A 27,934-nucleotide genomic window follows, 5' to 3' on the forward strand; every position below is an offset into this window, starting at 1 on the left:
TTTGAGAAACATTTCCTAATTTTGAACGCCTGTTTCTCGGTACCTATTGGATCAAAAAATACGTTTGACTAGTGAAATTTGAAGGAAATTTAATGCTCTTTCCAAAAATGGAAGACAAAAGTTCATAGGGCCCACAGTTTTTGAGTTATAGGCGAAATACCAAAAATAGGTAACAAAAATCGTGGTTTTTTCCCCCTCCCCAAGTTAGCACAGGGTCCTCGAGGTCGAAAACTGAGATTCGACACCCCAGAGTACCCCTAAATGACGTGTCAAAATTTCATTAAGTTCGGAATACTTTCCAGGTAAAAGTACCTGGCGACTGGACTAGGAGCCAAGTTCCTACGGCCGTAAAAAGTTGTCAGATCAAACAAAATACGGCCAAGTTCGTTAGCTTAGAAATAATTGCAATACTAAAATTGAAAAAATTGCAATACTAAAAAAAGCGTTCGTAAAAATTAGTTTAAAAGACCGCTATTTAATTTTTAAAGATTACATGAATTTCTGCGGATCACTAACTTCAAACACAGCTGCCATAGGTAAAAAATTGTCGCAGCTTGTTCATGGGGTACTCAATCGAATCGGCAGAGTCTCTGCTTCAATCTGACTTTCGGATCATGGTATTGCGATCATTTCTCGCCGAGATATAGCGAGGTAAAGGAAAAATGGAAATTGTGCATATTTTAAGCATATTTTCAGAAACACCTGGTATATCGAAATGTTAATGGAATTGAAAAAAACACAGGAAGTGTCTCGAAGAGAAAGAAACGCTCTTTCTATTGCTTTCTTGCACAAGATTCTACGATTATTTTTCGCATTCTGCAGCCAGTTAAAGTTAAAAAGCCAATATTTATTTCAATGTTGAAGAACTCGAATAAAAAAAATCGCACAATAATCAACAACCACGCATTTTACAGAGGAAAGATAGCCCTTCCAAATGATATTAACGCGATTTATCAAAAAAAATTTGTTTCTTCCCGTGTGATGTTAGAAAGTTGCACAAAATTTTTGTTAACCGTCAATGTTGTCTTTATCTCGCTATAACTTAGTAAAAAACCAACATAGCAAGAATTTAAAACAGAGCATCCGAAACTAGAGGTTTCGCGCTTTCAAACCAATGTTTAACGATGTCGATACAGCAATTTTCACCGGAGTTATGATCGTGTAAACTAGTAGCAATTTTTCGAGTTCGCAGAAGTGATCCCTTAATTCAATTTGAGGAGTGTATTGGGTTGGCAAACAATTCCGTTCGGTGTTTGTGATTTATTCCACTGTAAAAAACCGGTCGAACTTATTTGCCAACCCAATATAAGTATTAAAAATAGTTACTATGATTACTAGACTGCGGATCTTTATGCAAAATAAAATTTTTACACATCAATTGCAAGCTGTAGGGACTAACTAAAAATTTATTTTCCTCATTAATGATTTTTATATGTTAAAAATTGTATATCGGCATTGTTAAACTCTCTTAATCTTTTTCCCGTGTTGAATCACACCTACTCATTTTTGTCATAAATGCATAAAATCCGCAGTCTAATGATTACTAAGTTGTTCAAATCTATGTACCATCTAGTGCATTTAGTGCTTGATCGATTGGAAAATAATTAGCGAACGAAAAAATCGATATGTGAAATTTTCTATTAATTCTAATAATTAACACATCAATATTTTTCACACACTTACAGCCAAAATGGCGCCCCCAACAAATGTCCGGGTTGCCCGCCCCTAGAGCGGGCCCTGGTATTATTTTTCGTTCTTGACGATTCTGGTTCGTTCTTGACGATATCGAAAAAATTACATTGAATTAATTTAGTTTAATTGAATGTTGTACAGAAATTTTGCTCACACACGTTTCCATCTCCTACAATTTTAAAATCGTAGAATGAACATGTGGAGGTAGCGAGGTGAGCGTGAATTTTTCGAGTTCCTCTTTCCAACGACACAAATTTCATCTTCGTACGACCATAGACAGTGACTCCATGCCTATTTATAATCACCGAGGATATTTGTGGACACCCTATACCTTCGCGCAAACAGTGTGTTCACAGATTAAAGTCAAGTTACAGGGAACTTTTTCCATTTAATTGGATCTCGACTTCTACTTTAATTTCGCTTGATCAGAGCTGACAGGTTGAAAGATATTTCACAGTTCCCGGGAAACCAGGTTCGCAGAGCTCCCGTGAGCTCTCGCCATTATAGTCCTCTAATTCCTCTCGAACGTAGTTGAAAAAATTTCGAAATTCGTCGAGATACTAAGCTGTTTTAATGTGCATCGGTACATTGTACATTATACGATGTCAAAAACGCAGCAACATTGTTAAAAATGTACACATTGTGTAAAAATGTAAATGTTTGTTTATTCATAATCTAAGATCTCCGAAACGGCTGATCGTAGAAAACTGGGGTTTGAGTCATTAGACGCAGCGTTCCTTAGGAAGGGTTTTAGGACAATCCGCATTCGAAAAAGTCCATTCGTTCAAAAGTTCTGACGTCATTAGTGACCAGATACAACTTTTCCGCCTTCTTTTAAGCATGTTTCTGCTTATAACTTTTGACTAGTAGCACCAATATTCGATTTGAGGTGCTCATTCGATTCAGATCCGATCCTGTAGGTTGCATAGTTTAGGAGTTATAACACAAAAAGTGTGCGTTTTTCTTCAACTTTTTGGTTCACCGACTTTTTAAACAGCTGTAGGTTTTCAACGGTAGGTTGTAGGAAAAATCTGAGATCACCTTGGCGATTGGAAATTTAATTCTCTACAACTTTCATATCTGACACTTTTTTCTCGGACGCGATCTAAGGGGTCATACATAAAACGATACAAACTCGAAAATGTTGATAGTTTTGCTTCGAGGTATTTTCGGCCGTAACTTTTAAACCGTTTGTCGGAAATAAGTTCTGAGTAAACAGGCTTACTAAGCGTGCGAAAGTCTACAAAATGAGTCGAACAGTTCTACAGAAGTTATCATAGAAGCAGAAATATGGTCAAAACAGACTGAGCCACAGCAACGCGTGGTCGGGTACGGCTAGTAGTATATGTAATAAGAATTGCCGTAATAAGCCAGACCATAAAGAACCGCCATGAATCCACCCTTTTCATGAAACTCGCAGTAAAAAGGTGATTGCAAGCGAAGCTAATTTTACCGGGGGAATCGATCGTTAAACCAGCAACTTCCGGATCACGATCCGGAAGGTGTACTTGTTCCCGTCGAGATATCCGTAAGAAAATTCCTCGCGATATCGTCGGGATATCGATAAATCTCGATATTGGCCAGTGGCCGTGGCGATTCGTTTAGTGAGTTCACAAGTTGATCTATTCGATCTCCGGTTTTTCCTTGTTGGTCGCCGGTCAACGGCTTCGGTTCGGGGCATTGGCTTATTTCGCAGCCGGCAGAATGGAATGTATTATTGATTTTCCTCCCGAAATGGAAGCTCTCGAAGTAGTCGCGACGCTATTTTTATTATCGCCCAGGCGGTTCTCCTCTTAATATCGGCAACCCGCGTTTTACCCGCGCCGCGGTTTCTATTCCTGTCGCTCGAGACGCGTACTCGTATACCCGTTTCCACCGTGGCTCGTTTCTGGCAAGAGATTGGAATCGTCGGTATACATATACACCTTTCTCCAGAAATTGCTGTCTTTTAACGGACGGCCCGAAGATTGAGACCGTCGGCAGTCTCTTTTGTCTAGAAACAACGAAGCAACATTCTCGCGGAGCTTCTTCGAATCCAGCGCTATCGATCGTTCCCGATAAACCACCGCACCGATAGAGATTCTCTTCTTAATCATTCAACCACTCGATGTTAATTGGCATGCACGGCCAGCGACAGATTCGTTTCGGTTGCCATGAAGATTCGACTTCCTGCCAGCACTCTGACTGCACTTATTCTGCCATTCATTCTTATAGCGTTGCCAGTAGAACGCCGGTTGATTGATCGATAACATTATTATTCTCTCTTCGCTTCTACTTTCCAAGTTTGCGATTTATCACAGCGGTCGCAGAATAGAATCACGATCGCGGTCGTGATTTGAACGTCCTTCACACCCTGATTATATTATTCCTCGTTGTTCCTCATTATTCCTTTGCTTTATGCAATGTAACTCGCAACTTTCTTTTTATGTCGTCAATAAAAAACGTAAAATAACTAATCACTATGAAAAATCACCGAAGGTAGCAGTTTACGGCATCTCTACTTACAAGGACCATCCGAGGGTCGATTCGCAAAAAGATTTGCCTTTTGTCGATCGCGAACGACCATGTAACATTAATCTGGTCGAAGCTGAAAATAAATTTTGTCTCCCGTCCAGAAGATTAACCAACAAATACTAATGGTTGCGAAAAAAATCGAACAACAACGGACCAATTCATATAATCATCGGCGCGCGCCACGAGCTAAGATCGTTTTCGCTCGGCCATCGTATCGTTGCGCGTCGAGCGGCGGACAATTAACACGTGGATAGATTTCCTCGCGGTACAGCGAGTGTATCGAGCATAGTTGGTTATGATGTAACCAGAGTTTCATGGGCAAAAGGCGCGGCGATGCATTAGCCGCGCTCGGCCGGCCCCTTTGCATTCTTCGGATCCTTCGCGGCTGCGTCGCGTAACAGGACGCCGCGCCGCACCGCGCCGCACCGCGCCGCACCGCGCCGTATCCTTGGCGCGCCGACACCTAGAACAAGGAACGCCGGCCTCATAACAGAGCCGGCGATTATGCGAGCAGCGCCAACAGCTCGACCACGTCGAGATCGATCCTCCCTTCACGCGAAAACCCCCGTCGATCCCTCACGAACCTAATATCCTCGGATTCGTTTATCCTTGCGTGACGTTACATCGAGAGGATAAGCGAACGTTCATGATCCGCTACTTGATAGAGTGAGGCTCGTAATATTGGATTGGCAAATAAGTTCGTTCGGGTTTTGTGATTTATTCCAATGTAAAAAACCGGACGAACTTATTTACCAACCCAATATTAGCAACTTTGCATTTTATAGTCTGCTTTTAGAAAGAATTGGTATACCTTTATTGGAAATAATGGGGGTGGTAGTATGTATAAACGAAAACAGCGTATTGTACTGTTAAAACTCTCGTTTATTTGACTGACAAGGAGAACCCCCGCTCTGTCCCTCACGGATTTTGTTCAGACTCTACAGAGTTATAGATCTCGTTCTCCTGATTACGAAAATACCCCATTATAGGCGCAGACGCTCAATAGTTTTCGAGATATTTGCAATTAAAGTTTCATAACCGTAAAATATATACAGTTTAGTTCAGATTTTTACCAAGCAATGGTATGGCGTAACAGCAGCGAGCTGAACTGTTACCCCGCAGGCCCGGGTTCGAATCCATTCGTGGTAAATTATTTTTTATTGTTTTTTTTCATGGAAAATGCATTTTCAATGTTAAACAAATTTTAAATAAAATATTTTTATTCGCTAAAGGACTAATTGAAAATGATACTTATCATTTTATAGATGAAACACTAGATCTATTACTACATATTTACATATACAAAAGATAATAATTATAAAACAATAATAATAATAAATAATACATAATACACAAACAACAAATATAAGAACAACACATACAAAACACAAAATGGAATAAATATGAAAAATAAAAACATAAAATGCTACGACTATAAAAAGAAATTGACTGACGAACGAAATATGCATTTGGAATTTGAAAGATGCAAGAGGCAGAGCTAGTATCAAATCTCACGATAACGTCAACAGTTTACCGAAAGTTCTAAAGAGCGCAAGCCCCATAGCTCGTTGCCAGATCGTAGCCAATAGATCTCTACACCGAAATCTTCGTCGACTAACATTACTGTCTTTTACAATAAATACCATTGTTGCACATAACAAAAATTATAAGTATTTGATTTCTATATTTACTCTACGTAACGTATATTGTTTATATTATACAAGCTACAGGAAGCGTGATGGCAAGCCACATTAACCGCTCTGATTACTATTCATTGCATTTATTCTATTTTGTATTTGTATTCATATTTATATTTGTTGTTTCTGTGTGTTATGTATTATTTTAATATTGTTATTGTTTTATAATTATTATCTTTTGTATATGTAGTAATAGATCTGGTGTTTCTTCTATAAAATGATAAGTATCATTTTCAATTAGTCCTTTAGCGAATAAAAATATTTTATTTAAAATTTGTTTAACATTGAAAATGCATTTTCCATGAAAAAAAACAATAAAAAATAATTTACCACGAATGGATTCGAACCCGGGCCTGCGGGGTAACAGTTCAGCTCGCTGCTGTTACGCCATACCATTGCTTGGTAAAAATCTGAACTAAACTGTATATATTTTACGGTTATGAAACTTTAATTGCAAATATCTCGAAAACTATTTAGCGTCTGCGCCTATAATGGGGTATTTTCGTAATCAGGGGAACGAGATCTATAACTCTGTAAAGTCTGAACAAAATCCGTGAGGGACAGAGCGGGGGTTCTCCTTGTGAGCTCGGAAGGACGTCGCACAGCGGTACCTTTCGTCCAAATTGGAGACAAAATCAAAGAACTTTCGATAAAAATGAGGTAGAGCGATGAAATTTTTTTTTAATTAAAGCTGAAACTTTGCAAAATATGGGGAAATAGGGAGATTATGGTAAGAACGTTTTTTAACGTTGAGAAAAAATTTTTTTGAACATGTTATACTTCCCGTAGATTTTTTCACGCTGATTTCAAATCTGGTCTCAAAATTTGTCTGCGACCTCAGGATATTGTAAAATCGATTTCTTGAAATTCTACATGTTTAACGAATTTTCTCAACGTTAAAAAACGTTCGTACCATAATCTCCCTATTTTTTCCATATTCTGCAAAGTTTCAACTTTAATTTTTTAAAAATTTCATCGCTCTACCTCATTTTTATCGAAAGTTCTTTGATTTTGTCTCCGATTTGGACGAAAGGGGTCCCACTGTGTGTCGTATCGCGTTGAAGACTACATATGTATACTCGAAGTGGAGAGGAACGAAAAAGGCAACGTGGAAAAGTCCGTTGTCCACTTGAAATAAAGGACCAGGCCTGCGTTCTGTCTTTTTCCCAGTCGGTTAGGTATGCTGAGAAGTCACAGGCCCATGGGTCCGCTGAGATCTGATTTATTGTTAAAGCCAGTGATTCTCACACGAAACTAAATTCGTTTTTGCATTGTTACTACTGACGCAGTGTTACTAACAATCCAACAACCTTGAGATTCTCCGTTGTCCCTTAGCCGTTGCTGAAATGTTACCATTACAGAATAAAGGAATGTTTGTCCCCTATCTGATAAAAGCCCCGGTGAATAGTTCTGATTGTAGGAAAACAGATATCCTTGGGATCCTTTAGTCATTGCTGAAATTGTGTGACGTTACATCGAGAGGATAAAGGAGTGTTCCTTTTCTGAAATCCTTTACTATTCTTTGCTGAAATTGTGTAACGTTCCGACAATAGTACAAAGCATAAGGAAACACATTCATAGTTTCCTACTTGATAAGATAAGAACCACGACATTAGCAGCTTTGCGGTTTATTTTTCGAAAGAATAGATCTGACGCGAGGCTAGCGGTCGCCAAAAAGATGCCGTTCTTTATGCGCTTGAAACACGATCGAATGAAAGTCATATACATATAACTGAGATTGATTCCTAATAAACTTGATTATTCGTGTATTTACTTCATTTTAATGATTAGATTTGCATTAAAAATCTATTTTAGTAAATGTCTATAAAATGTCTATAAAAATCTGGATTTAAATTTCCTCTTGTTCTTATTTCTTATAACATGTTATTGTTGAAAGTTTTGGTACAAGCCCATTCGGAGCTAAAAAATCGTTTATTTTCTTTAACAATTTTAATAATCATTATTGCATAATAAAATTCAACAGGTTTATAGTGTTAAAAACGTCACCCGAATTGATTACTAACGTTCGCCAATACTTTTAAATTAATTCAAACGCAAACAAAATGTCTCGATGTATGAAAAAATGGACTTGTACCACTTTCAAAAATAACGGCTCATATATTGCAAGACACAAGAGCAAATAGAAACTTCTTACTAAACTGGAACTAATACACTGATGTCTTTAAACCTTTTGAATATGTGTTCACTGCTTTATATAGTACGTATGTACACTATTTTTCCGTATAATAATATAAAATCCGCAGTCTGTTCATGACGCATACAACTCGCACGAAGATTCGCAGTCCGATTACGAGCACTCGCATTGCATTTCGTTATGCAATAAGTTACGAATGACACAACATTTTAGATAATTGCTCGCGGTTTGTATAAAACCTTCTAGCAGTTACCCGGAGAAAGCTCTAGGAATCGATTGCGTTTGCATTCGATTAGCCTACGATGTTTTATCGTCGACGTGCGACACACAGACACTAGTTATTTCTATGATCGCTTCAATTGTCGCAGCGCGTCCGCGCGCGCGCGCGCGATCATTCGTGATCGAGAGATTATCCAGTTGATCTCTTGTTAATCGGCCTCTGGATATGTGCAATGCGAGCCTGCGTCTTTGCACTCGCGCAGCCTGGATGATGCAGTTTCTCTTGAACGTCTTTTGATGTTGGTTACAGACGTACGCGAAAGACAAGGCCCAGCAGAAGAACCTACCGCCACACACCACGTTACAGAGGCACGTGAAAGCGAACAGAAACGTACACATACCGAGGTAAATGAACACTTCAACCTCTATTCACCGTACCCGCGAAAAAATTTCCTGAAAACTACTCTACGAGACCCTGGAGAACCTTGTTTCAAAATAGGTTCGAATGTTAGAAACAGTCCTCACTGCGCGATAATTATTGGGTTGGCAAGAAAGTACTTTCGGTATTTTAAGGTGAAATGGAAGCCAATTTTTCTATTCAAGCAACGAACTTTAATGAATAGAATTTTCCGTTTTGTTCGATGATCTTTTGCCATCTTTCTGCTAACTTCATCATTCCGCGCTCATAAAACTTGAAAATTTTTCCCAAATTTTGGTTTTATTTCACCTTAAAATACCGAAATTACTTTCTTGCCAACAAAATAAATTGCACGTTAGTAATACGGAGGGAAGATCTACCGAATCCGAACCTAAATTAGACCTAATTTTCAAGTCGTGGTTAATCAACGCCAGCAGCGACACTATCGGTATTTATTTTATACGAGATACAGTAAGGAGCATAACTGATTCGACACACTTTAAATCAGAACAACTGTTTTATGAATGGACCAAAGGACTTCAATTTCTCTGTTAGGCTGGAAGAATAGTGTATGTATGTATGTATGTATTTATTCCTGTTCCCTTTCGGGTTACAGGGAGAACCCGATCCCTCTACAATTAATTTATTTACATTTCTTTTTATCTATAATATATACGTGCACACTCAGTTTTTTCCTTTCTTTCACTCGCACATTCACACACTCTCTCTCACTCACTCTCTCTCTCTCTCTTCTCCTTCTCATTCTTCTTTTTTGTCCATGTACTTTTCTTTTCTTTTCCTCTCTTTATTCTTCACTTCTTCCTTCCTGGATTTCTCTTCTATCCCTATCCAATCTCTTCATCCACTCTTCTCCCCTTCTGTCCTCAGCTAATATTTCCTTCACTTTTTCTTGCAACCCTGCATCCTTGTTCTCTTCTCTTCTACATCTCTCCAGCACGTGCCCCCATGTCTCCTCTTCGTAACCGCATCTTCTACAGCATCTTTCCTCTTCTTCCTCCCAGTACTTTCCCCCTCTCATTTCATTTCCTCATCTGTATCTAGCAATTCTTCTCCATTTCTCTTCTTTATTTCCTTTCTCTAGATATTCTGGCGTGCCCTTCACTCTTATTTCTTTGTACCATATATTGTATCTTGATTCTCTCACACTTTTGGCTGGAAGAATAGTGGAAGGATAGTTTAGTAAATGATGCGTAAAAAATATGTTGAAGAAATGCATTTGGACGGAATTGTGAGAGAAACAATAGTAAAAGTTGATTCTTAAAAAAAATTCAAAAGATGTCTCTGGTCAACTGGTTTAAATTATATACTCTCTGAAAATTTCATTGAAATTGGTTAATTGGTTTGCGAATTATGAACGATCAAAAGTGGTAATTTGTACTGTACCATAAAGTGGAAAATTTTACCATTTTTGATCGTTTATAATTCGTAAACCAATTAACCAATTTGAATGAAACTTTCAGAGCGTATGACAAAACACATTTTTTAAATTTTCGTTATTGAGCCAGCTAAAAAAGTTGTAAAAATCAATTTTTAGTATTGTTTTTCACAATTCCGACCAAATGCATTTTTTCAACTTATTCATTAGACGTCATTTGCTAAACTAATTCTTCTAGCCTTACAGAGAAATTGAAGTCGTTTGGTGCATTCATATAAAAGTTATTCTGATTTAAAGTGTGTGGAATCAGTTATGTTCCTTACTATACATGGCTGAATCAAAATTCAATTATAAAAACGGAAGAAAACAGTTGACAAATGCGCAATTTCCCAAAGATTTTCTAGGAATGCTATCTACGATTTGTACACAGCGGATCTCCATGCAAAATAAAAATTTTCCACCGGATTTGCGACGAACTGAATCAGTCTAATTACAACCACTTCGGTTTTTCGTCTTACATTAACGCAATCAATTTTTTAAATCGAAAGTCTAGCTAATTCACCACTTCTCCCCTTCTTCCACTCTCACGATCGCCTAATTTCAGCCTAATTTTCAGCTGGACCCACCGAACCACGTTAAGTCTAGCCAGTATTGGGCAAATTTTATTTTAAATAATAAATAAACGTGTGATTTTAATTGCAAATAGTAACTAAACGGTAATTATTTACAAAAGTACCATCCTCTCCGATTTTGATGAAATTTATATATGTTATGCAGCAACACATTCTAAACAACTTTTTCCTTTTCCAATATAGGGGGGTCGCTTTTAGTTTTCGAGATATTTGCAAAAAATTATCGCGAATACTGTATTGAATTTTTCGCATTCCTGGACGCTCCGCTGCAACGTAGACCTGTTTAGGTGCGGCGTTTGTTTACATTTTGACACTGTAGAGCGTCTGGATATTCGTATGCGTGGTTGGGCCGGCCCAACGGCCGGCCCTCTCCGCCCCCCACTGCCTAACCCTAACTAATTCCGATCGCATGATTTTTCCATTACTAGTTCAAATTCTGTATGACGGCTATATGTATAGAATGAAAAGATTATGCGATCAGAATTAGTTAGGGTTAGGTGGTGGGGGGCGGAGAGGGCCGGCCGTTAGGCCGTCCCAACCACGCATACGAATATCCAGACGCTCTACAGCAGGGATGGGCACGGGTGGGGCCCCTCAAACGCCTGCTTCTCCCACCAACCTCTCTTCCATGCAACGCGCGCCTTCGTCGCATAGGCCGCGATGTACGAAGCCTTCGCGAGACATGCGCACTGCTCGCTACGGGCGAAGCGCGTTATTTCTCCATGGTAACGGTGGAGCTGGTGGGAGGCAGTGGGCGCTGTGGTGTGGACAGTTTTGCCTCAATTGAGGCAAAAATGCCCATCCCTGCTCTACAGCGTCAAAATGTAAACAAACGCCGCACCTAAACAGGTCTACGTTGCAGCGGAGCGTCCAGGAATGCGAAAAATTCAATACAGTATTCGCGATAGTTTTTTGCACATATCTCGAAAACTAAAAGCGACCCCCCTATATTGGAAAAGGAAAAAGTTGTTCAAAATGTCCATATCTATAACATATATAAATTTCATCAAAATTGGAGAGGATGGTACTTTTGTAAATAATTACCGTAAATCGTATATTTCTTGTTCCGAGATATTTCAAGGAAAAGGATGTCAACACTAAATGAATTCCGACTGAATTTAGTTTAAAATAACGTGTAAATTTTCACATAGACCACTTCCATAAATTATAGGCACATCGGTACAGTCTTTTTAAGCAAGTTTTTAATTCGTAAATCCTTGTAAGTCTATTGTAAATCCGCGGTCATCTAGTAATCTTATACTCGGATCGTTTGTAAGCGAAGAAATTAAGCATTCATTGGTCCGGAGCAAAAGTTACGGGTTCGAACGAAGTCTGTAAAAATGAGAGCTTTTCAATTTGAATAGAGGATAAGGCAATAGAGTTTGCGGGGGAATTGCGGGGGTTGGGCCGGAGGGTGTTTGGGAAGCTAATCGTTCAGCAAAGCGCAATGCTGATCACGAACCCACCTTTACGCTTGCAGATTTTATTTCCCCGGGGGGAAGCCGTTGCCATTGTCGCAAGTGGAGGCTACCGTCGCCAAAATTACCGCGGCATTCCAGTCTCTGCCGGGCCATCGCGCCTCTCGCGCCCAATTTCACACGATCACGAAGGTAAGGAGCAAGGGAAAAGGTAGGGAGACTCGTTCGAGAGACAGATTCAGCATCCCACGGTGCGTTTATGCTTATCCAGAAGCATTGTTTCCGTACGTGAGCCCCGAGATCTGGGGGAGCTTTCAATTTTCCACACCTAGTCACTCGATCCCTTACTTCTACCCCCTTGCCGTATTTCAACGAGTCAGACTCGTCTCATGAAGATTTTAACCAAGTCCAACAAATATGAATGTTACGTGTTTCTTTTTGAATGAAAGAAAGTTTCATTTCTTTCTAATCAATATTTAAGCATTGTGGTAAATGTAGCCATAGAAAAAGCGTAAACTTTCAATTTGAAAAGGGCCGGAAAAGAAAATTTCATCAAAATGTAAATTTTCAATTTGAAAAGAGCAGAAAAAGAAAATTTCATTCGTTTTTAATCAATATTTAAGCATTAAGATAAATGTAGCCGTAGAAAAAATGTAAATTTTCAATTTGAAAAGAGCAGTAACTTGGCCCGGTTCCCAGAATCACCATGTACCAATATTCAATCGTTGCACCCTGTTCCGGAATTTGCAACTTTTTATATTTCGAAGACAGAATTATTTCCCGTTGTTGGTCGACGATTCTCCGGATGATTTTTTGGATCAATTCGAACGATTTCTGATTACAGGCATGCGATCTGCCGCTTTACTGGAAAGTGCCGCTTTTCCTGGCAGCAGGGGGCGACCAGACCGGCTACGTCGAGATGAACGCCTTCCTTGATTTCTGGAAAGAGTATGTATTTGGTAATATTCATTAAGAAGAACAGAGGAGAAGACTGATGATATTTACGATAGAAGACACGAGGAAAAAGAGAGGCACAGATGAGATTGAAGGCGGTGTGGGACCTTGGTGGAACACCGTCGTGTTCTCCCATTCTATCTATCGCGCCGACGCATAAATAACCTCCACCATTTTTACCGAAATTTATTGCTTTCCTGTTCGTTTATATGGTGTAATAAAGACGTTAACTTCCTCAAGGACGCTCATGACAGCACAGTTTCATAGTCACTGAGTTACAAAAGACACGAACGGCTCGAGGATTTACACCGATTGGCTCCTCCATTTGTAACTTTGCTTAACTTGGAAAACACCGAGATAAAAATAAGAAAACCTACGATAGTTCTAGCCTCTTCCCTCTTCGTCTCTTCTTTCATCAATTCAACACGTTAACACGTTGATCCGCCACTTAGCTGTACAAATAAGTTCTTGGCTTTTTTTCGTCAAATTCGATATTTTCTTACTGAAAATACAAGTACGTTTTAATCGGGAGAGTAGTCTCCATTTGCTTCTACGCACTTCTTCCACTTCTCGGGCAGACGACGCGACGCGACGAATCCCTTGGTGAAAAAAATGGCGGTTTTGACTCGATCAAGTCTGCGAGGCATTTTTCGACTTCGTCGACTGTTTGGAAGTGTGTATCCACCAAATGATGTCGTAGCGATCTGTACAAGTGATAATCTGACAGACCAACGAATCCAGAGTGTCACTGGTCGTTTTTGCTGCGTGTGGTCTCAATTTGTTGCTCTCCGACAGCACGTGTCGAACCCAGCGACTCTGCTTTTGAATTTTTCCTAGCCTTTTCAGCCGAACGGAAATGTTTCGCTGCGTTACGCTAACCCAGTAGCAAGCTCTGCTTGCGTTTGGCAAGGATTTTCTTCGAGTATTTGCTCCAAATCCTCATCAGGAAATTTCCTCGGCGCTCCTGCTCTCTCGTCATCTTCGAAGTCGAAACTTCCACTCCGGAATCTTTGGAACCACTTCTTGATGGTGCTGATAGATACAGCATCTTCTCCCAATGCCTCACGTATCATCTCCTTAGCCTCGGAACTGTTTCTTTTTCAGTTGATATGCGAAAAGCATACAATGCCTAATATACGTCTTTCGGCAACTCATTTTGTTTATTGTGTGGTTGCAATAATATTTTGAGATTATGTTAAACTATCAGTCGGCTAATTTACTCTACTACAGCGGTTGGTATTATCATATAAAATCCCCCAACCGGAAAAAAATGTTTCTTATTTGTACTATAATATATAGAACTTATTTGTACATCTCATGTATGGGTGAGACAGTATTTCTTCGCCAAAATTAGAGAATTTCAACTTGGTTGACTCAGATGTATATCTGGTTGTCGTTCTATGCGCTGTTGTCGCCGTAGTTCGTTCAAAATTCAAGTGATACGACTTTTAAGCACTGGTAAATACAACTTGAACAACCTTACAATCAATTCCCATGAAAACACCTCTACAATCTCAATAATTGTCAAATAAAAAATCTAAAATCGGTCATTTGATTTCTCGTGGTAGGTTTTTAGTGTTAATCATATTGGTTTGATCTTCACCGCTCGATTATATTATATCTGTACCGTAAACGGGGGTTCGGCGACTGGTAAACAATTATTATAAATGAAACCGACTAGTGGTCCCCGTGTCTCGATGGCGCAGGCCGAGAATAAATCGCTGTATCGTTTACAGAATGTCGAACGCCAACCACGACGCTGCCAGCAAGTTTATCAGAATCACGACTCGGGGCCAGAGGAACAGCATACTGCCCGAAGATCTGATCCCGCTGGTGCAGGACCTGGTCGAGACTCATCCTGGTTTAATTTTCCTGAAAGAGGCTACTGAGTTCCATTCGCGCTACGTACACACGGTCCGTACCAGCACGATAAATATTTGCGAGGCGCACGCTGCTCTCTCGGCCGGCGAAACGCCGGGAAACAGAAGGAAAAATATTCGATCCGAACGACGTAGCTGTGATTTACGCGTCGAGAAATCGCGGGCTTGAATTATTCAAGACGGTCGCAGTTAACAATTATCGCGATCCTGTCGCGATTCTTTGCAATTTAGATTTCGCTATTTTGTCATCGAGATGTTCATTGCGTTGGGCTGTTTATAAAAGTTGTTTTAAAGCAATGAACCATTGTAATAGTTTATAATATACGGCTGAACTGTTTCTTTATAAAAGTTGTTTATTAAATGCGCGTGTTGCTCGGCTCTTAATATACCAGAATTATATAGGCAGTTCTATTCTTATAATAAATAACTGAACAATTATAAAAATCAACTTGAAATAGACGTATTATTAGAATTCCTCTTCATTTTCAAAAAATTATTTTCTATACATTTTCTGAAATTAATTTTCTATAAGAATTAGCTTAAAATAAGCTTATATGGCCGAACTGTAATGGTTTATAATCAATAAACCGAGAAATACAACTTTTTTATAAAGATACAGTTACTATTGTTCATTGCTTCGGTCATTCCTGGGACACAATTTATTTAGACCGATGGAAGATGTTGTTGAAAAGATTATACGTATTTCTGCTGGAGAGATATTCTCCACTGTCAGCAGAACCCACTCGTCATGCTATTTTTGCAACACTATGGCACTTTAACATTTTGATTTCACCAGTACACCATACACAGCAGTGAACAACGAAAGTCTTGTATTTTTCCAGTCTATATTCTTAAAAAAGTCAGTGTTATGTCATCCCACGCATTCATAATAATTTTCCTAACGATCCAGCTTGAAAATTTTATACTCGGAAGGGTAACAAAAGATGTTTTACCATCCATCAGCCCACGTAGTTAAAGTATTAAATCTCCTCTGAGAGAAACAACATGCATGGCAAACCATAGCGAAGATTTCTCGGGAGATTAATATTTATGCCGTTCCCTTTGAACACGGTTGCGTCCAATAACCGAGTATCTGTTATCGATAGACTGCGTATTTTATGGGATTATGGGAAAAATCGGTGGTTGTAACTTTGAAGCAATGCAAAGAGATTAACAGAATTCGAGAATATCGTTCCCGCGGTTTACGATTTCCAGAAACCATTTTTAATTTGCACGAAGAGATCCACAGTCTAGTTATCTTTATTTTCATGATTCCACTAGGTGATCGCCAGGATATTTTACTGCGTGAATCGAAGCTGGAGCGGAAGGATCTCCGTGGCTGAGCTAAGGAGGAGCAACTTGTTGTCGGTGATCGCGATCCTCGAGCACAAAGAGGACATCAATCTAGTCACCGCATACTTCAGCTATGAACACTTCTACGTAATTTACTGCAAGTTCTGGGAGCTCGATCGGGATCACGATCTCTTCATCGACAAGAAGGACCTCACCAAGCACAACGACCACGGTGAGAGAGCAAACTTCTCGGCGAACTATTCCAGCTGTTTTCCATTTATCACTTCACCTACAGTTTAAAATTGCTTATTGTAGTAACTGCGAGCGATTGATTGATTCACGAATAAAATACCTGTAGCTATCAACCGATTTATTGAAAGACCCTCGATTATTTATTCTTCATTTTGAAAGATTATTGAGTAAACGTTACCTACCTTACCAGTTTACAATGGAGCACTGTTACCTAACGGTCCTTCAAAATTAAAAATAAATAATTCGGGGTCTATAAATAAATTGTTCGATAGCTGCAATTGTGTTCATGAAGCGATACATTGCATTGAGCAATACGAGCTGAATACTTCTTTCGAGATTATCGTGTACACAAGATGAGAGACGTGTATCGTCTTTGTAGAGATTCTTCGGTTCTTTGCGGTAAAAATAAAATAGAAGGGTTACTGCGCGGGGCCCGTAGCAAATGTTATCACGAGGCCCTAGGCCCTAGGCTTTGTATCAGGGCCGCTTGCGTGCAAATGTAGCGCACCTTTATAAACAGGCACAATTAATGACCTTTTTTTTTTATAAAAAATATCGTTCATGTTTCGGCGCCTCTTCGATGAAGCGCCCGTGAGCGGGACCCCCAGAAGCGCGGGGACCGCAGCATTTGCTGCACCAACAAGTGAGGCCCGTTTTCGCCGAAATGGGCAAAAATTGAAAACTTTGAAGTCCTGCCATTTCTAAAAAAATTCGAAACCGACAGAATGATGACTTAAACCCCCCCTAATTTCACATGGACTATAACATATTTCATTTAGAACAAAATCGACGATGGTGCCTGCAAAAAGTGATCGATTTGGCATTGAATGACCCAATAGTAAAAAAATTTTGTCGATAAGATAGGGACTGACATTGAAATGATAAAGAATTTTTTTCGAGTCGCCAAAAATCCTTCTGACAGTCATCATTTTAGTCAAAAAAGAACCTGTTCCCAAAATTTCATCCAATTCTGAGCACGGACGTGAACGGAAACACAGCCCGTTCCCTTCCCGCCAGTTTTCTCTCGTGCTCCGCACAGTATGTACTATGTACATGCTGCCGAATAATACAAATTACACCTCGTAAACATAAAAATAGGATATACTTTTAAGGAAATAGGAAATATATTTGAGGGCGTTCGCAGCCTATCTTTTATCTAGCGCTTTTGAAAAACCGCATCGCATACATTATCGAGAAATGAGAAGCCGCATTTTTCTCTTTTGCTTGGCTTTGTGCACAGTGTAGAGCAGGCATGGCCAGAAGTAGCACGCGTGCTATTTCTGGCTATGCCTTGCGTAGACGCATAAAAATCCACAGATAACCTTGTTACATTACTATTCCCCGCGAACCAAAGAATGTAGACACAAAGAAATAAATTAGGAAATTGTTAATTCGATATTGCAGCTCTATCGAAGCGCATGATCGCGAGAATATTCAGCGGCGCAGTGACAAGAGGAGGTGTGAAAAGTGCGAACGGTGTGCAACAGCCCCAAGACAAGATGAGCTACACCGAATTCGTGTGGTTCTTGCTGAGCGAGGAGGACAAGAATCATCCCACCGCGATCGAGTATTGGTTCAGGTAATATCATTCGACTACAATGAACTTCGCAGAACATATGAACCGTGAATAAACTTTCCGATCTCGTTGACAGATGCATGGATCTCGACGGCGACGGCTACTTGTCGATGTACGAGTTGGAATACTTCTACGACGAGCAGTTGCACCGCATGGAGGCGATCGGACTAGAGACCTTGCCGTTCGAGGACTGTCTCTGTCAGGTACTGAAACAATTCACCATTAAAATTCAAATGGTGGCACGCGATTGTACGAACCGATGTATTTGGCGCAGATGTTGGACATGATCAAGCCAGCCACGCCGGGCAAGATATCTCTGAGCGATTTGAAGAAGTGCAAGATGACCTCGATATTCTTCGACACGTTCTTCAACCTCGAGAAGTACCTGGATCATGAACAGAGGGATCCATTCGCGTCTGCGAGGGAGCATGACCCTGACGGCCACGAGGTAGAATCCAAACATTCCTGTTTACTTCATTTATTCGTGCATTTATCGATGATGGATTATTCAGGCGCGTCTAGAATCACATTGTTAAACAGATGAAGGTAGCCATTGCAATTATTTAGTGTTGTATAAAGCTCGAGTTTTCGAAGCTCTTCTATAGAAGAACTCTTTAAGACTGAGCTCTGGAGCTTCGAAGACTCGAGCTTTATACATACAACACTAAATAATTGCAATAGCTATTTACAGTGACCGAAATATGAGGTTAGGTTCACTTTATTTTTATAACACAAATGTGTTTGGTTATCAGCAAGTTATTCTGTGTATAATGTAACTAATATGATAGATTGCGGATTTTATGCACAAAAATGAATAAGTGCTCTCAAGTGACTGCTGCTACAGTGAATACACGCAAGATTCGTTGCTCAACGTAGATAGAAATGAGAACACTGAACAAGCTAGTTCGCTCAGCTATCGCTAACCTATCATTATTTCGGCCACTGTGTGTATCCTACTGTTAGTAATTCATTTCGATTAAATTCACCACTAGCTAATGAAACGTATTAGCAATTCGTTGTTGATTCATTATCGTCATGTTCTGTGAAACAGCTGTCAGACTGGGACCGATTCGCAGCCGAGGAGTACGAGATGTTGGTGGCCGAGGAGAGTGGTAACGAACAAAACGAGCAGAAGTGAGTACCGATGGTCCTAATCGCGGTTCATCTATGCATTTTCCCTAATCTCTCGTGATGTCATCTATCTTCATCTATCCAGCGAGCATTATTCCAATGATAATTTTCGAATCGACAATGCTGCGGGAACGTTAAAAGAAAAGGATGAGAGGAAGCGTCGATGAGCGATAGATGAATTGATCACCGTAGGGAATTTCTTGCTTCAACCTGAGCTATGAAACGAAACTCATAGCTTCTGAATTTTTGGCATGCTTTGCCGTTTAGATAGAAGAGTATTTTTTAAGCCCACCCCAGCCCATCTTCCCCCGCGGAATCTAACACAATTTCAACCCTGTACTACGACCGTAATGACAATGGTGCGATCTATGCGTTTGTTGCAGGCTGTGTGATGATGAAATGTAACCATCATCTGCAGCTCAGTAAGTAAAGAAAACCGATCTGCATGGGTATGATGCACGTGAATGCGTAATGCATCGATAGAGAGTCAGCTAACCGCTTCTTACTCTTTCTGTTCGATTTATCTTTGGTTTTTACCCGCGGACGAAGTTTATGCGAATCCTAAGCGGACAGCGAATTGCGTCGGTTTCCTTTGAAGTGGATCGGCCTCGCAATTCTTATATTGTTATCCAGCTATAGGAATTCTTCGTTTTATCACAATCGTGTCCTCGATAGCACTTTCCCGATGGACGGGAGCGACATTTGAAAATTGATCTTTAACCCTCGGACACGGAATACTGTTGCTCTGATATTCTCAACACCAGGGCCGGCTATCTGGGGGGTGCGGCGGATGCTATGCACCGGGGCCCCGCGATTGAGAGGGCTCCAACATGATCAAGAACTAAAATAATGCCATTTTTCTGAAGTAATTAATGTATTAGCAAAAACAAAATCACGCATTAAAGAAACATGCATTAGTAATATACAGGGTGAGTCCGAAGAAACAGAACACATAAATATCTACGTTAATTTTCGTTGTACAAAAAAACTTCTTAAGGCGAAGTTACACTGTTTGAAGGGCCACATGTAACGGTGTAAGGGAAAATATTTTCGAGGTCATTTTTTAATGAGATTTCAAGGTCATAGATATTTTTTTAATGAAATGAGGTATTTTGTAATACATCAATCGATGCAACTGGACATTCTTTATAAAAAAAGTACTAACCTATGTATGTCGAAAAGTTAGTAGCTCACGAGATATTTTAATTTAAATAACTCTAAAACACCATTACTGTCGTACTAACTAAGACGTTACACAAGTAAGCAAACGCTAACATCAATTTCAATGTCAATGTCAATTTTTCAATTTCAATATCAACTCTTCAACTTCATTTTCAACTTCAATTTTTCAATTTCAACTCTTCCATTCAATTTCAACACTTCAACTTCAATTTTTCAATTGTATTTCGTTAATTTCAACTCTTCACTTTCAACGTCAATTTTTCAATTTCAATATCAACCCTTCAACTTCAATTTCAACTCGTCAATTTCAACTCTTCAATTTCAATTTTCCAATTTCAATTTTAATTTTCCAATTTTAATTCGTTAATTTCAACTCTTCAATTTCAATTTTAAATTCAATTTTAACTCCCCCATTTCAACTTCAATTTCAACTCTTCCATTTCAACTTCAATTTCAACGTCAATTTTTCAATTTCAATATCAACCGTTCAACTTCAATTTCAACTCGTCAGTTTCAACTCTTCAATTTCAATTTTTCAATTTCAACTTCAATTTTCCAATTTTAATTCGTTAATTTCAACATCAATTTTTCCATTTCAATTTCAATTTCAATATCAACTCTTCAACTTCATTTTCAATTTCAATTTTTCCATTTCAACTTTAATTTTAACTCTCCCATTTCAACTTCAACTTCAACTCTTCAATTTCAATTTTTCAATTTCAACGTCAATTTTTCAATTTCAATTTCAACTCTTCAATTTACACTAGCAAGTAAACGCTAACGTTTTAGTACGACAGTAATGGTGTTTCAGAGTTATTTAAATTGAAATATCTCGTGAACTACTAATTTTTCGACATACATAGGTTAGTACTTTTTTATAACGAATGTCCTGCTGCATCGATTGATGTATTAAAAAATCCCTCATTCCATTAAAAAAAATATCAATGACCTTGAAATATTGTAAAAAAACTACCTTGAAAATTTTTTCCCCTACACCGTTACACGTGGCCCTTCAAACAGTGTAACTTTAGGTGTTCTGTTTCTTCGGACTCACCCTGTATGTTCGTGTTTGTAAATTTTTTTTTACGTTACAAAAAATTTAGGGCCCAAAATGGTTTCTTGCATCCAGGCCCCTTTATAGAGAAGGCCGGCCCTGCTCAGCACAGGTCCGAGAGTGGAACCTTCAATGCAATACAGATCATCCTCCTTTGCTTCCATTTTTATCCTTTTCGTTGCTGCAGATCGTTAGTTTCAATCAAGTATGGTTCAGTCGCACAAAATGACTCGGCTAAAGGTGCCGATACACTTGCGAGTAATTTGCGACAATGTGATTTGTTCAAATTACTAGAAGATGCGTATTTATTTAATGTCGCAAGTTGCTTGCTAGACTATCAACACCCTAACAGAGTCCCCGACAGTCGAAACATTCGCCATCCTCGCACCGAACCGTAATTCGTTGAAGTTGCAAGTGTTTTGGATTGTAGAACGCTCGTCTATAACCCAATTGCTCAGAGCTTGGTCTATAGAGAAGTTGAAACAAAGCCAGAGAAAAGATGGACTCGTGCTTAAATACGCTTCTGTTGATTCGCAGATCATATGATTCCATGTCGGAGAACGCGTTCTCGCAGAATATGGACGGGGAGTCGGTGGATCAGCTGCAGAACGCCGAGCACCAGAGCTACCTCGACGATCAATCGGCTGCGAACCCGCAGGATTCCGTTCATCAGTCCAGGAATCAGTACTACGACAGCGGGGACAGCGACGACTACGCCGAGAGCGACAACTGATCGTCCTTTGGCGACTCCAGGAAGCTGAATTGGACCGGGAAGGAAGAAGCAGTAACAATTGCTTCAGCAAGAAATATCTTGAAGATGTAGCAAACTCGCTGAAAGTCGTCGAGAAGTTGAGTCAAACATAAACGATCGGGAGATCCAGTGAAAGACAGCGAGCGACAACTGAACTTGAAAGCGAAAGCTGAACTTAAACAGGACGAGGAAGAAGCAATTTAAGGTTGAAATGATCGAGTTGAAAGATAAATCTTGAATAGTCCTCGAGATGTCGACGAAACATTCTTCCGCGAAGCAATGGAGTTTGTCAGTGACAGTGAAAGGATTCCTGGATTCGCGGACTGCGTCGAATCGGATCAATTCGGTGATTTATTAGAATCGCCGCGACGAAGTACAAAAGTACCGGGGGACGCTCGAGATGGTTTCCGAGTGTTCGGACGCGACAAGGGGCGTGTATCTAAAGATAGATCGCTCCGGAAGCGTTCAGTGATCGTCTGCTAAATCTGGAGAGGGTTCAACGTGTCGCCGAATCGATCCGCAGCTAAAGAAAACCGACGGAAGAAAAACAAGGCCGCCACGACTCATGTGATAAGTGTCGTTGTCTAATCCTGTACACGATGTTCACTTCATGTACGCGCTGTGTACTTCACGTTGTAAATAGACAGCAAATCACCGGACCCTTATTTTTACTTAACGTAAGAGCCACTTCGAGAAGCGCAACACACACCTCTCGATTGCTGCAGCTGTTCCCCGAGAACGCTAAACATTATCATGAACTGAACACGTGGGAGAGACTCTCCCTCAATCTCTGTCTTCCGTGTATTCGCACGCGTACCTTTTTCTAGCCCAAAGGATGTTATTTTTTAGAGGAAACGAAGAACGAATCTCCGTGAGACACAGTATATTTCTTGGAAGACAGAGAGGATGCAGCAACCGGAAGTGAACGCCGATCGAAGATATCAGGGAATCTCTTGCCCTCTGTAATCGATCTTGTAAACCATAGTATTACACCGCGACCGTATTGCGAGAAACTGACGAGAGGATCGTACAGAGTCAAAGTATTCGTCCACGGTTCAAGTAAATTCGAAAGGCTATTTCGGGGTTGTTTGTCAGATCAGTATCGTAATTAGTAGACTGCGGATCTTTCTGCAAAATAAACATTCTTTTAGTACGTAACGTATCGGTACCCTTAAATTCTTGTAATCTTTTCGTTGTTTGAAATTATCCAATCCGTAGTCTAGTAATTCGATACCAAACTCATCCATTTTCGAATCTCTGAGATTATTTTTATTTGAAGAGGAGTGAAAATGATTTGGCGGTGCGACGAACGATCTCGAATGGCCGTATCGATTTTACCACGACTGGTGGAGGCAGTGTAGGAACTACTCGTACGTGGGGTGTCTCCTTTTTTCTGATGATGAAAAGTATGTATGTATTTCGCGAGCTTTCGCCGTTTAATTTCTGCGGGCCTGGAAACGGGTGACGTTTACGATAAACAAGCCAAAGATGCAAACGTGTTCCGTTGTCCGAATAGCGGAGGTGTACAAGAAGAGAAGGAACGATCGGGGAATTTCCAAGCGCTCTTTATTTTTCGTTCGAATTCGTATCATGAAACGGGGAAGCTTCCCTCGAGATTCCCCTCGACTAGCGGGATTCCGGTTTTATCGACGCTGGAACCGCTGAAACCCTGAAACTAAATATCATAAAAATTATTCTACACGATTGATTTGTTTCGATACACGTCTAATTTGTCCTACTCGGTAGTTGTAGCGTTAAATATCAGAACGGATTCAACCGACGATGAAGTCTTTTGTAAGCGACACGTTTTCCGAGACCAGTTTGTTAAATTCTTTTCTTTTGTATTTACTACGGCGAGTCGGGAGAAGGTTTTCTATATGTATACACTTTGATGTTGAATCATGAATGAGAAAATTACGGAGAATCTTGTTTCCAAACGGATCTACTGATTTTATATTACTTTTTCGCTGTTACGGGAACACCGTGATTGATACGTTCGAGGTAAAAAAAAGGCAAAGAACTGTTGTACGTAGTTCAACAGAACGATTGAACGTTGAATGAATATATCACGGGTGTTTGGTACGTCTTGTTAATTTGAAGAAAGCATCTCGTGGCAAGCCCTTGATTGTTGACTGTTAAATTGATTGCTCGTGAGATTTTGTTTCTGCGTGAATTCTATGTCTTGTTGTTATATTAAATAATATGAATTCGCTCGAACGATGACCGTCATTTCCGGCTCGGTAAAGAGTGTGCAATGCATTCGGATGACTGCCGCGGTACGAATCATTATATCGATCTATTTGAGCCGCCAAGACTGCTGGAATCCCTGTATATATATATATATATATATATATATATATATACACACACACACACACATATTATATATATACATATTACTTTCAGTCTTCGAGATTTCATTTTAAACTGCGTATATGATATTACTCTAGTCGAAATGTGTGCTATAATTCACGTAAAAAATGACCACGAGACTGGGGAGGGGGGCTTATAGTTTAGATATCCGTTTCGTGTTGTTTGTTGATTAACGACGATGAATTTAAGCGTATTTCGTTCTGGAACGACTGCCACGACTGGATCCATTCAAATGGACATATTAAATGGTAATTTAAACTGGCTGCTAGGAACATACAGTGACTCCCACTAAAATATTCGGACACTCTTAAAAACACCGTAACTTTTCAAATATTGGACTATGCGATTTGAACTTTTTTGGAAAGCTAGAGCAATTGGTTTACTACAGGATGTGAAAAGAAATTTTTTCAAAAATTGCATTTGACCGGAATTGTAGAAGAAATACTAAATGTTGCATTTTACAACTTTTATATGCGGGCCTATATGGAAATTTTAAAAAAATATGTTTTGTAGATCTGTGAAAGTTTCATCGAAATCGGTTGATGCAGGGAAAAATGACAGTCATTGAAAGATGTAAGAATTCTTAGATTTACTGCTGTTATAGGCCGAAAAATCGTGAAAATCTGCAATTTTTACCATCTTTAAACGCTTGTAGCTTGCAACGTCGACGTATTTTTTAAATTTTCAATATAGGCCCACATAAAAAAGTTGTGAAATGGATCTTTTAGTATTTTCTCTACAATTCTCCGACCAATTGGAATTTTCGAAAAAATTTCTTTTCACATCCTGTAGTGAATTAAGTGCCCTAGCTTCCGAAAAAAGTTTGAATCGTATAGTCCAATATTAAAAAGATTATCGCGTTTTTTAGAGCGTCCAAATATTAATGGGAGTCACTACGTGATTTAGGTAAAACGGTAAAACGGTAAAACGTCTGCAGTCTTTTCTCGCGTAGTGTCATTTTCGTCTCTATGGATAGTGTTACTTTTTTTATCTTGGACTAGGAAGATCCCCCTTGGGCGGTCGGTCGCGCTACAACAGTGTTTCCCAACATTTTTTCTGCCATGCCCCAGCTAAGCCTTTCTAAAATTCTTATGCCCCCTATGTAACATAAACAAAATTTTTAATACGCAAAAATTGAATTGTTCACTGAAGAAACTTAAATGACAGGTTTTAGGAAGAAATTACTCATATCACGCAGAACACTATGCGAGGGAAGACTTGTATTCGGTAAAAATGGAGTTCCTACGGTAATCAAACATCAAATACTTAACTATACTATCGTTGTTGGGGAATCGATTGAGAGGCTTCGATTATATTATACTTGAATTCCACGTCTTCCTTTAGTTTCGAAACAATCTACACGAACACTACCATAAGCAATTAATGTTCCAGAACGAAATATTAGATCCAAAACGGTGCTGAGAATCGATGCTTGGCAAACACCGAGGCCGGTGTTGTTCTTGTTACTGTTTGCGTACCTGTGTATGATTGCATGAGCCCAGCTGTTGTTTTATAAATCGTTCGTTTGAATCGTTTATCGAGAACCGATGTTTACCAAGCATCGATACCTACAACGAAACCCACGTGCTGCTTTTGAACGCAGCAGTGCTCAGATATTGGCCAACTTTTCTCGCGTATTCTTCTGGATAAAATTCTTGATAAAATAGGGTACTTTGGTCGCCCTGCAAAATTTTTAAAGATTGTTATCATTTATTTATGTATTTGTATATATTCTGTAACTCGTAGGACGCTCGTCCGGAACAGATTGTTTTGGTACTTTCCCGCCAATAAGGAGTGTGCGAGAACCCGAAAATACATCGAGACGAGTCGGGTCGGGTTCTCGAAAATTTCGGGATTCTCAATTATGTCGAAATTCCCGAAAATGTTCGAAATTTTCGAAGGTTTCGGGATTCTCAAAATTATCAAGATTCTCGAAATTGACGGGACTCTCGAAATTATCGAGATTCTCGAAGATTAGGGATTAAAAAAAGAAGATTCAATGAATAAATTTTATAATGTGGTTTTCGGAAACGCCTCAAATATCGAAAATCTTATACCACGAATAAGCGAATCTTATAACGGTAATCGAGTACTGAAAACCCTGAAATTTTCGTACACTCGTACCATATAGATACGCTACTGTTTTGGACACGCATGCGTGAGAAATCTTGGCCAATATCTCGACGCTGTTCGAACGTCGGCGGATTCGATCATCGGATAAGGAAGAGGAGATCTTTCAGTCGGTTCTGATCGGAAAGTATAAATTATTGTGCAGAATCGGATTTCGTGAATTTTATTCTTTTTCTTTTTTTTTGTAACGCAGCGATCCGCGAGTCGATCGCTTTTGTTGACTGTCCAAAGATGTAAAACTACAATTAACACTTTACAATCATATCTTTTATATAGTACGTTACGATATTTTTTTTTACTATATACATACGTATATGTATATATATCTTTATGTGCATATATGTATATATGTGCATATCTCTTCGTAGAAGTTCTCGTCGTGACGTGTTCGTTCGGTCATAGACGTTGTGACGACGGGACGAGGAAAGAACGTGTCTGGTTATTCGTCATTGCATTTGGCCATGTTTTTTCGATTGTTATATATTTATTCATTACTCTATGATAGGTTTATCACTGTTCTAGCAATCTGTTACGTGACGAAACAAGTCGAGCGTGTTCGCGCCACGATTTTCGCGTGTCTCCTCTGTCTATAATATATATTATATATATATTTCCAGCGGGGAGGGAAGAAAATGGGAAACGAGTAATTTTTTAATGAGACACCAAAGCTCGTGACCCGAGATATCGAATGAAGTCCGTGGCTTGAAATTGCACACGCAATTGCTTTCGCAGTTCTCGATTTAATAAACTCACGTTCACCATTTACCTACATTTTTATTTATATATTTTATCTGTGCATGAGTAGACGAGTAAGGTAATTTTGCAAGTTAATAAAAATGAACGGTAAAAGATCCTTTGCGTTGAAATCTGTTCACACAACCCGCCTGTCCTCTTTTGGCTCCCGTGCATATTCTGTTAGGATATCATTTCGAGTACTGGAACTTTGTTCTCTATACATATATATATACTGGATTCATTCATTTATTCTGATATATGTAAATATAGGTCGACCGATAGGAGGAAATAGACTAATGAAATAGGAATTTAAGGAGTGAATATACGTCCTCGGAGATTAATAAATTAAATTTTATCCAATTTATCATTGTTTAATTTACGTTACCCAATTACAACTACAGTGCTGCGCAATAATCAAGAATTATATTGTAAGTTTTCAAATTAAAACCTTTATACACAGTGATGAGATGTGCGCAGACGTG

General features: G+C 39.4%; 1 protein-coding gene across 2 annotated transcripts in view; it reads left to right on the top strand.

The window, feature by feature from the left end:
- LOC143209727 (uncharacterized) overlaps positions 1–27,568 on the top strand; it is a 114,232-nt gene extending 86,664 nt beyond the window's left edge. The window contains exons 3-13 of one of the 2 annotated variants that reach the window (XM_076425794.1): positions 8,588–8,682; positions 12,204–12,333; positions 12,986–13,089; positions 14,832–15,009; positions 16,257–16,500; positions 17,925–18,099; positions 18,173–18,299; positions 18,371–18,544; positions 19,148–19,230; positions 19,611–19,649; positions 22,001–22,143. In XM_076425794.1, coding sequence (XP_076281909.1) covers positions 8,588–8,682; positions 12,204–12,333; positions 12,986–13,089; positions 14,832–15,009; positions 16,257–16,500; positions 17,925–18,099; positions 18,173–18,299; positions 18,371–18,544; positions 19,148–19,230; positions 19,611–19,632 — 1,332 coding nt within the window. In that variant the 3' untranslated portion in view covers positions 19,633–19,649; positions 22,001–22,143. Of the gene's footprint in view, positions 1–8,587; positions 8,683–12,203; positions 12,334–12,985; positions 13,090–14,831; positions 15,010–16,256; positions 16,501–17,924; positions 18,100–18,172; positions 18,300–18,370; positions 18,545–19,147; positions 19,231–19,610; positions 19,650–22,000 lie in introns of both variants that reach the window. The other variant, XM_076425792.1, reaches the window with a different exon arrangement.
- The last annotated feature ends 366 nt before the right edge of the window (positions 27,569–27,934 follow it).

Source organism: Lasioglossum baleicum, chromosome 6 (genome assembly GCF_051020765.1).
Source record: "Lasioglossum baleicum chromosome 6, iyLasBale1, whole genome shotgun sequence".
NCBI lineage: Eukaryota > Metazoa > Arthropoda > Insecta > Hymenoptera > Halictidae > Lasioglossum > Lasioglossum baleicum.